Below are 11,448 nucleotides of genomic sequence, written 5' to 3'. Positions count from 1 at the left end.
ACGACTTCATTCAGGCCATGATAGTCTACTGTCAGTCTCCACTCTCCATTACTTTCGCACTGGCCATATGGGACTGTGAAAGGGTGAGCGAGTTTTGCCGATCACTCCTTGACTCTCCAGTCGAAAAATCAGCTTATGGATGGGAGTCAGGGAGTCTCAGCTGGTGCGACATTGCCACCAGTGCACTAGTAGTGATGGCAATCGGCACCTGTTATTCTTCAACCCTTAGCAACCCCATGACAGAAGGGTCCTCAAAGAGACCGGGCAAGGTGGACAGCTTTTTAATTTCCTCCGTCTCCAAGGCAGCTATAACAAGAGCCCACCAGTATCCTTTTGGGTCCTTGAAATACCCTCTCCTGAGGTAGTCTATGCCAAGGATGCACCAAGCCTCCGGGCCAGTCACAATGGGGTGCTTCTGCCGCTCTTTCCCAGTTAGGCTCACTTAAGTTTCCAGTACAGTTAGCTGTTGGGATCCTCCTGTCAATGCAGAAATACAGATGGGTTCTGCCCCTGTATAGCTTGATGGCATTAGGGTACACTGTGCATCAGTGTCCACTAGAGCCATATTCTCCTGTAGGTCTGATGTGCCAGGCCATCAAATCCACACAGTCCAGTAAACCCAGTTGTCCCTTTCCTCCACCTGACTGGAAGCAGGGCCCTTCCAGTTCTGGTCATAATATTAATTACTCATTTCTTGTAAATACAAGTCAGAAGTCCCCTCATTAAGATCAGAAGTAAGATCAGCCCTTCTGCTTTGTCTGGGGAACTGCCTATTGGAAACTGAGGCAGCAATTTTCCTGGAAGAACCCCCACTTGTAATTGCTTTTCCTTACACCTCATGTACCTGTGCCTCTAAGGTCGAGGTAGATTTTTTCCATCCCACTTCTTCATGTCCTCTCCATGGTCATGCAGGTAGAACCACAGGATGGCCCATGGTGTGTACCCACTATTTCCTCTCTTGTGAGCAGAGGAATGCTTACTCCTAATAGCTAAGGTACTAGTCCATACAAGTGGGGAGTAGGACATATCCTCTTCTGAGTTGGTGGACCTTCCATGACAGTTTCTCCACAGGCGACAGGAGGGAGGAAGAAATTATTTTCTTCGTATTGCCAGAGTTGGCCAGCCAATTCATTCACTGTTAGTCCCTCCCTGTCTTTCCAGGTCATTACTGCCAATGAGTTGGCATACAGTGATGGTACACTCTGTACAAACTTCTGCCACATGGGTCATGTGCACCGGACTCCATCTGGATCTTTCGGTAACTGCTCATTGTTTATATAAAGCAGACACACCTCTTTCCTCAGAAATGCAAAGGGGCAATTATTTACAAGTTATACAAAATACATTTGAACATCTGTAACAGGCATTAATAATCACAAATGCATGACACATGATCCAGATGAAGTGCAACCTCCTTTCCATAATCCATGCAGTACTTCTTTTGGATAAGCTTCACTATTAAAATAGAAAGAGCTATATAATTCATGTCTTCTAAGTCCGACTTCTCACTTCTAAAGCTGGGTTAGTGCCCTAAGATCAAGAGTCCCTTGACCCATTTAAGGTACTTTGTACGACTGCTGACACTAACTGGCACAAGAGAAAAATACTGGGACAGCTTTGAGTTCTCAAAATGATAAAAGCCAGATACACGTACAACAGTTAAGACTGCTCCTTCTATTGCTCCAGTCTATGGAGTTTAATTGAGGGAACAATTTTAGCATAATCTCCTCAACCGCCTCCATGGTTCCTTCTGACAAACCTGCCCATTCTACAGGAATTTTACTATTTGGCTTTAGCACACATCATAGCTATTATATCAATAAATATGGAATGAGATTTCCATGTACAGGTTTAAAAACTCCTACAGCATTAGCAATGACTTTTAGAAAAAACAGACATGTGGTAGATATTTATAGTCCCTCTGAAATCAAATTATACTTGTGAAATTCCCTTTTGTGTACTTTATCATTGCTGACGTATTTGAAAAAGTGATTCATAGCTCAAATATATTCTAGTTATACATTAAAGCTACAATGTCCCCAGAAACTTAAAAATTGAGTGACAGAAGATTTAGTGCATTAGTAGTAAACATACCAAAACACTCTGGCACACATTTAAAAAGCAATGCATTTAAAATTACTCATGTGACTGAATATACCAATTTATTAGGCTTAATGGTTCCTTTAAAAGGTTTTGCCATGCAAGTGATTTTCTTTCTTCAGGATACCACAAGTAACCACACTAAAGGGAACTACTTTTAAAATTACGTCTCAAGCTGACCAAGTAGTCTACTGTGATAACGTTTCCATGCAATGAACTCTTTATGATACCTACTTTATTTTACTATGCAAAGAGCACAACAAAATGAAAACAAGAGAAGGAAATGTAATTATCTGAAGTTATTTTAAATTTAAAAGTAAATATTATTGAGAATGGGTAATTCACTTAAAACGTCAGAATCTTTCTTCACGTGGTGCATCTCAAAATTAAATATTTCAATTATGAATTTTAATTCCGATATAAAAACTTTCATTTGAAATGACAGTTTCAACAAGTCCATAATTTTTACATTTTTTTTTAAGATTCCACACAATATGGGAAGGACACTGAAGAAAATATTTTCATTAATTTTTCAAATTTAAAGTAGGAAGACAATGTTTATTAGCATAAATTTCATTCTTTTTAAGACTTAAAATCTGTAATAAATCTGACTTTTGAAAGAAATGTTGGATTTCAAATACATTGTATGAAGCACAGTATTCCAAGATCTGTTCTTTACTTCTATTTCCAATTTTTTTTCCCTTTCTTCTTATCGTCTAACATAAAGGACACAAGTTTTACACAAAGCAGACAAGGAAAAATAACTTTAGCAGCAAATCCTACAGTCCTTGTCCTTTGACAGAAGCCTCCTTTTCAGTCAGAAAAGAGCAATCCTGCCTGATTCAAATAAATAGAAGTTTTGCATAAATCTTAATACTGTAAATTTCACACTCTGCCCTCTGCCAAACACAAGTATCTTGGGTTAGTGGGGAAATAAAGTCTGTCCTCAGGCCTTTTATATTAACTTAGAATATGTCCAGCAAAATGTACTTCAGACTTAGACAACAGACAAAGGTTTTATCCTTCTGCCCCAAAAAACACAAACTGGAACAACAATAAAAGAAAACCAAAACTATACTTTAAGATGTAGTGTTCGCCTTTTCCTGTAAAGGTAATCAAGGAAATTGTAACCATATGTTAGGATGGATTCACTAGTATGGATGACATACAACATTCAGGAAACTGGATTTCCTGAAAATCACAACAGATTTAGAACAGATTCATTCCCTGCTGTTTCAGTCACCTTTCCTAGTACACAATCAGGTATCCCAATCTATTAAGCTTAATATGCAGTGAAAATTTCAACATGAATCAAAAAATCTGAAATTTCACATTGGTCCTATATTAAAGGGAAAACTCCTCAGATTCTGCAGTCATCTACCACAGCTGACTTCCAGCTCAACAATAAGCACTGTTTAAAATAAAACTGTTTACATCTGTAATAATGGCACATACACGTATTCATTAAAAAATGAACCTCATACTAAAGACTACAAAACCCAGCATCTAAGTCCTTACTGCACAGTATAAGCAATAACGCTGAAGGCACTGAATCAAGATCACAAATGTACTGACACACAAAACAACTCAAGCATAAGAAAAGTTATTTCCAAATATCAGAAGCTTTGTTTCCAGAACAGTTTCTTACCAGTAGACACAGCTGCTGCCTCATCTTGGTCATGATCCTCATGCCACTGCATCGTTCTGTAGTAACTGAGCATGACTTCCCAGAGGGCTTTGCAGAGATCAGCAAGGCATGGGATGTAGCTGTCTGATGTAATATGCTACAGAAAAACAAAATATTGTGAAACTTAATAAGTGTGTTCATTTTTGCAGAGGCAAAACAAACTATACAAAACCCTCCATATTCATAGAGCTGAGGTGCTTGAAGTATGTTAGTTTTCTTTTCAAAAGTATTTGAAAGTATGCCTGATTTTAGTCAACTAATCAAATGCTGCCTAAAAGGGCAAAGTTTATTTGTTAGTGCTTTTTTTTTTTTTCTTTCAATTGGCCCATATATTAACCACCTCTTATATTTATGGAACAGCAAGGTAGACACAAAAGTAAAGCCATACAGTCTAACAGTCAGTGCATCTCGCCATCAAAGAGGGATGCAGCCACCCCCATGGCATGCAGACACTGTGACAGTTCAATGATAGAGATACTTGTACTTCAGTAGTATATAGAAGCCACCCTGGCTGATGTCCTATTGGATTGAATGCTGTATAAAGAAGTAGTTTAAAAGCCAAAGAAACAAACAAACGTAGATGGCAGCTGTCCTACCTCCCCAGTCTATCCTGCTGCAAAGAGCTATTGTGATTTAAGGTATTCGTTAGGTGAAGAGTATCAATATTGTATCAGAGAGATATATACGCAGTAGAAATATCTAGGATGAGACTGTCAGGTAAAGGGATGAATTTGAGAAGGGTAAAGAAAAGACTGTAAAATACATTGCTTATCTGAGTGGCAATGGTAGGCCACCCTGTCTCACTTGCTGTGAAGAAGCACAGACTCACAGATTACAAACAAGGGCAAAGTCCAGCTGCACAACTGTGATTTCAATTACATTATTATTTAAACGCTCTCAGAGAAGTCTAGAAATCAGCGCTTTAACACTGTTATAGAAAACAGCTCATATGTTCCCACTGCTACTTCAGTGTCCACAGTTGACTTCCCCAAGGCTAGTTAGCTTTTACCATGTGGGTACTGCATGCTAACCCAAAATCATATATGCAAGATGATATAAAAGCTTTGGCATTACAGTTACAACAAAACTCTTCAAAATTAGTAACAGCTTCTGCAAGAGTGATGTCCGCATAACCACCAAAATAATCAACCATGGATTCTATACAGAGCAAACCCTTAATCAAAGCAATCAATTCCCTCTGAATTGCATCCTCATCCACTGATGTAACTGTGTTTCTCAGCACTGAGTGTCCTTCCTGAGCAATGAATTGCAACAAAGCCTTGATAAGCCTATTACATTTGTTGGATAATAAACATTAGACTGGACAGATTTCTTCACAAATGCAGATGCATCACTCAGCCCCTCCTATTTTTCAGCTTTCAGGTAAAAACAATTATAAACTACCTGTCTTTACTTTCTATTTAATCATGTTCCCTTGCTTTCTAAGCTTAAATAATGCTCCTGGCAGTAGCACATACTGCCCAAGCCATATCCTCCTGCACTCTACTTATGATTAAGGACGCACAGAAACTGTTCATTAGCATTAATATATGTCACTAGCAAAAGTATCTGGAGGCCTCGTATTAATCATTAGGTCTCTTCAGTTTGCTTGGGTAAATGAATTATTATTATAGTTCTGTTCCCTATCAAACCAGAGCTGCCTCAAGGATATAAATAAAGCATTCTGGACATACCAACAAACAAAAGAAAAAGTCAAGTTCTTGGTGCATAAAGAAAGTAACAATTGAGAATACTTTTTTTCTAAAACACCCTTTAATTGGAGAGTTGATATACATTACTGACTGCATTATTGAGACACTTCAATCTCAGATACTACAGACTTTTGCTAACGATGGAAAAAAAATAGGGTAATAAGTTTATAATTTAAATAAGTCACCCTGACATTTCAACAGTTGTTTCAGCAATTTTCTCTGCCAACTCATCAGAAAATGTTACCCTTGCTGTATTCTGAAATATAATAAGGCATTTAGTAGCTATAAAATCTGAACTTTGGTTGTGCAGATCACTATACTTGAAGAAATATTGGCTTCCAGGTGGCCAGGAGGAAAGGATCACTTACTAAATACCAAGATAATTCCATTTAGACTAAGGAAATAAACAACTGAATTTCTTTGAACTTATGCCAGAATAAAGAAAATCAAAACTTCAAGATGAAGCAGCCAAACTCTCTCCTGTTCCAGAAGTATTCAAAAGGAGAAGGGATGCAAGAGTTAGAAGCATAGCATATCACTAGGAAAATAAATGCTCAACAAGGAAATAGTGACTCAGAGTACACAGTCACATAACTTATGTAAATGGCTAAAAATTACTGAAAATGTTAGTCTTTTAAAAAACTGCACCTTGTAAAATACAGTATCTGACTTCCAGAAAAGAAAGAAACAAAACAAAAAAATTAAAACAAAGAAAAAAACCCACCCTAGTCCCCCACTACCCACGTAAAATGGAAATGAGCTAAATGAGTTCATTTAGAAAGATTTTTAGAAATACACAACAGGAGAACTGCCCAAAATGAAAGACTTCAATTTTGTATGACTTCCATTGTTTAATTAGAGTAAGCACTCCATAACCACTTACACGTTAAGAGCATCCTAGCTTAACGGTGTAGACAGGTTGAAGAGGGTTCCCACCGGAACCAGACAGAAAAAGGCTCTTATTTTAGTCTTAAACAATTTATTCCCTGACAACTGAATGCAAGAGATGAAAATCTGTCGGTATTTTTTCTACAGAAAGTTAAAAATGGAATTACTATGATAGTCCAGCTTATTCAGAGCTCTGATTTCCACAAATGCACTGTAACAGGTAACCATCACTGAACAGCATAGTTTGTAACAGAGACCAAGATTTCCTATCTGCAGCCTGTCCCTAAATACCTAATTGTTACCAAGAGAGTAATGAAAAGTAAAAAAATCAATACATTTCAAGGAAATTACTGTAGAATTCATAGTACATTATACTCCTAAAGTTTTAGGCACCTTCCTTTATACATACAGCCAGATTCCAGCTATTGCAGGCTCACATAACTAAAGAAGCATCTCATGAGGGTTTTGCAGAAGGAAAACCAAGCAGAAATAACAAGGTAGTAATTTTGTAACCATACAGTTAAAACGACTCTCTTTCTATGTGTTACAAAATATGGCATTTCCAGCGATCCAAAAGATCCTTCTGCACTGTAAAGGGTAAGGATCAACAGCACCACGCAATCTGTATTTTAGAAGATGCCATGAGGAGCTCAGTAATACCATTTGTAAGTGTAAATAAATGGGCTTGGTATCATAAATTTTAGCAAAGAATGAGAAATAATACTGAAGGGCATATAGGAGTATAAAGCAAAAAAAAAAAAACACCTCGGGGAAAAAAGAGCATTAGAAACTAAGAAATTAAAACAAAAACACCCTCTAAAGAGTTAAAGCAGAAGTACAAAAGGGCTGCAGCCTGGAGAAGAGAGATCAGGGTTTGCTGGCTTTCTTCAACCAGAATTCATCTCAGTGAAGTGCAAATACAACCTATCTGGAATCTTACTCATTCTGTTCACTAATACTTACGTCAATTACTCCCAATAAATTAATTTTTCATAATCCACTTTCACTCACATGAAGGCTCTTAGATTATGTAAGCCTTTTAAGTCAAAGGGACACCCCTTCACAATGAAACAGTTTTCAATACAGGTGTGCTGTTTACAAGTTGAAGCTACACAGTCCCAGGAGATCTGAGACGTGAAAGGGACGAGTTTCAGAATATGAACTTTACTGTCCTTGTGACTCTATTTTATTTAATACATTGCAACTGATGGGGTGGGCCCTTCAGTTGATGAAATACGATGAGGACTGAGTCTGTGACTGAAACAAACAAACATTCGAGACAAACACAGTTTTATATCAATGTGACAACCACCTAAAATATCTCACACCCTCTCTCCCCACCACCAAAGTTTAAGAAAATTTCTCAGGGTGTAACAGTAAGATCAGAAGTTAAAGAATTAAAGAGTGAACTAAAAATACTACTCAAAATACAGTAATTAATTCTAACAACATTTTTTAAAAAATAAACTAAATATACACATGCAAGAAACTGCATCTAAAATACTAGAGGAAAATACGTGGTTATGCCCAGTCTGTGATCTGCCTATAATCAGGCTTTTGTATCTCAATATTACAGCTGTCCCTTACCTTGAAACTAAAAGTGCAATGAACCTGATACAGTTAGGAGTAGTGGGAAGACTCCAATTAAGTTAGCGTCTTTACAAGAATCCTTACTGAAATTGTGAATACTGCCGAAATGCACTGAAATAAAGTTCAAAGCTAACAGTGATTCTAGTAAGTAGTGTATTACACTGAAGACATGGGAATTCTGAAATCTTGATCTCCTGTTTGTATCCTACGATTCACTTCTTTACATTTATTTAGAGGGTGTGTACACTAACTCCAAAGTGTTAAGGTTTAGTGCAATCAAAACCAGCATTAAGTTGTGAATAACCAATCTCTCAATTAGCCTCCGAGTGGTATTAAGAAACTATAGTAGCTGCAAGGTTACTTTAATAATCGAGTCCCTACTTACATAGGGTACACTTACAACAGTGGAAAAATTCAGCTTAAAAAATATACATATATGCAAGAATTACATACTGTACACAGGTCTTTGTACTGTAACTTCTGAAACTTGGTGTCTGTGTTTCCTGCACACAGCTCCACATATCCAAGGACCACTTGAAATACAGTGTTGTGAATGGCTTGAGTGAAGTGCATATGTAACTGGTCCATTGCTGTCTGAAAGAAAAGGAGTAACATAAAAATCAAATAGTAAAATTCAATTTGTCATATGCCATAGTCTTTTAATGTAAGTCTTTTTCAGTACTGAACACAGGAGATAGTAAGCATGGCCTCCAATCTTTGTTTCAAAAATACCTCACATAGAACTTTGCAGTATTACAACATGGTAATGTAAAAGAGTTCAGGTATTACCAGTAAAATTCGTTTCCTCTGACATCTTCTCTCTGTAACTCACCAGTTTGTGAGATTATCACTAGTAAATATTAATTTTACATGTATATAATATATTTAATTATAGAATTTACTCATTCATTCATTTACCCTCCCAACCATTGATGAATGTGTCAAAAAGAAATTAGTTGATATCAGTGCTATCTTTCCCATTGGAAACACTTCCAACTAAAATAAATATATTTCTTTTGCAATTAATAAAACTAAAACCACAATTACAAAGTCTTCAATCCATCCACTTGCCAAAATGAATTCTGCCTTAAAGAATATAAAGTAGGATTAAGTGCTACAGAAAGGTATGCACATCACAACAGTAAATTCCTTACAAAACCCCACTTTGCCATAAAAACAAAATATGACATCTGCTTAACAAAACTTACTTTTTTCAGAAAAAAAAAAAAAAAAAAATCAGTACCTGCACTAAACACCGATGACTATATAACATACAAGTTTTGCCATAACCATGCCCGAGTTTCAGGTCGGGCTGTTTCCCTGATCCTTTGTTAATGAACTGGAGATAGCATTAGTCCATTTCAGACACTGAATTTTCTCTCTGTTTCAAGACGCTAATAATCAGTATATTAGGAGATATTTCAATAATGATGCAACCAAACTCTTTTTAGAACAAGTTCAAAACACACATTTTTATAATAATAAAAATAATGACAAAACCAAGTCACTATCATGAGAACAGAGCAGGCAAAACCATGCAGTAATAAATGTTTGTTTTGTTCAGAAACTTCATTCCTCTCTAACAAAAAAAATCTGCCTTTCTCAATGTACCATGCACTAGACTTCAGAGCAGTAAGTGCATTGTATCTACTTGAAATCTACAGAAATTGCATACAATGCACTAAAAAAGGAAAAGTCTAATTAATCTTCCCTGATTTAAAGTTTCAGTCTTTAGGCACTCCAATAATTCTGCACATTGTCAAAGCATGGGAAGTATCCTTACTGCAGAGCTACACTGTTATCACAGTCAAGCCACGGAAAAAGAACTCAACTTCGCTAGAAAGGTTCTCATTAGGAAGAAACAAAAACCAAACAAAAATTTAAAAACAACCCCAAAAAAGGCATTCTAATGTCAGACACACTTCTGAACAGTGAGAAACAATATTAAAAAAACCCAAGCATAATAAAAACGAATGGCGTTCTTGTCCTGTCTTTATCAGCAGACAGGCATTTTGACATGATCTTCAGCAGCTCCAGCTTTCTGAAGAAATGTCTTCTCTAAGCAAAACTTCATCGCTACATTGGCACCACCACATTTAGCCTCACTATGTTATGAACACTGATCACTGATAAAAGATGCCTCCAGGACTTTTTCGTCTCCTTACCCCTCTTTACTTCACAGGAGCTTGGTACTTGGCTCCCACACTTCATATCTGTTTCAGAAGGAAATGGGTTCACCACCTCCCCAGAGAAACCATCCTAAGCGTCAAGGTAGTGCACCAACAGAAGAGAACTACATCCTATTGGTGAGTTTAGACCTACTATTTATATAAATAAAGGCTCTAGGCACACAGAGATTTAACTCCTAGAACATATCCACAGTATGAGTTTGACATGCCTCGTGTCATATTTTGTTGCCAACAAAACATCTCCTGATACCTTCATTCCTGTGGCATTCAAGTACAATTTAAAATGGGAATGCACACATGCAAGATACAGGTTGTGCACAACTCAGTCACATGGACCTAGCTATAAAAAAATAGTACTCACATGCCCAAATGCAAATAGCATTATAAACAGAGCTGAAATACGGAACTTTTACAGTTATACCATGTCCAAAAAGCTACAGTAACACATAGTTTACCTTTAGCAAGTATTGTTAAATTATCTGAGCATTATAAAAGCCTTTGTATACTCAGCAAGATTCATCAGCAATAGCATGCTGGTTTTGGCTGGGATAGGCTTAATTTCCTTCATATTAGCTGGTATGGGTCTATATTTGGGGTTTGTGCTGTGAACAATGTTGACAACACAAGAGATGTTTTCGTTACTGCTGAGCAGGGCTCACACAGAGCCAAGGCCTTTTCTGCCTCTCACCACACCCCACCAGCGAGCAGGCTGGGGGTGCACAAGAAGCTGGGAGGGGGCACAGCTGGGACAGCTGACCCCAACTGACCAAGGGGATATTCCACACCACATTGATACCCTAAGGTATGATGTCACACTCAGCACATACAGCTGGGGAAGAATAAGGAAGGGGAGGTGGGAGGGGGACAGGGACAATGACATTCAGAGTGATGGCGTTTGTCTTCCCAAGTAACCGTTACGCATGATGGAGCCCTGCTTTCCTGGGGATGGCTGAGCACCTGCCTGCCCTTGGGAAGCACTGAATGAATTCCTTGCTTTGCTTTGCTCGCGTGCGTGGCTTTTGCGTTCCCTATTAAACTGTCTTTATCTCGACCCACGAGTTTTCTCACTTTTGCTCTTCCAGTTCTCTCTCACACCCCACCATGGTGAGTGAGGGAGAGGCTGTGTGGTGTTTAATTGCTGGTTGGGGTTAAACCATGAAAATTAGGAAAATAAATTTCTGTCACAGCACTCAAAGCTTCATGCTGTTATACTGCTGTTCTTTGCGACTTACTCAGAACATGAGTACTAACCTGTGTTTTTCCAAGCAGCCTGTAAGCCTGC

The 11,448-nt window shown here is 37.7% G+C and overlaps 1 protein-coding gene across 1 annotated transcript in view; it reads right to left on the bottom strand.

Moving 5' to 3' along the window:
* The window catches only part of VPS50 (VPS50 subunit of EARP/GARPII complex), a gene marked incomplete at its 5' end in the record, with an annotated part of 100,849 nt that overhangs the window by 61,088 nt on the left and 28,313 nt on the right, over nucleotides 1–11,448 (bottom strand). The window contains 3 exon segments of the mRNA XM_035896985.1: nucleotides 3,749–3,884; nucleotides 8,431–8,571; nucleotides 11,418–11,448. The exon segment at nucleotides 11,418–11,448 is cut by the window's right edge and continues 14 nt beyond it. Coding sequence (XP_035752878.1) covers nucleotides 3,749–3,884; nucleotides 8,431–8,571; nucleotides 11,418–11,448 — 308 coding nt within the window.

Source organism: Egretta garzetta, unplaced genomic scaffold (genome assembly GCF_000687185.1).
Source record: "Egretta garzetta isolate BGI_Z169 unplaced genomic scaffold, ASM68718v1 scaffold30, whole genome shotgun sequence".
NCBI lineage: Eukaryota > Metazoa > Chordata > Aves > Pelecaniformes > Ardeidae > Egretta > Egretta garzetta.
Note: the sequence above shows the minus strand (reverse complement) of the source record. Positions and strands in the feature narration are given on the sequence as shown.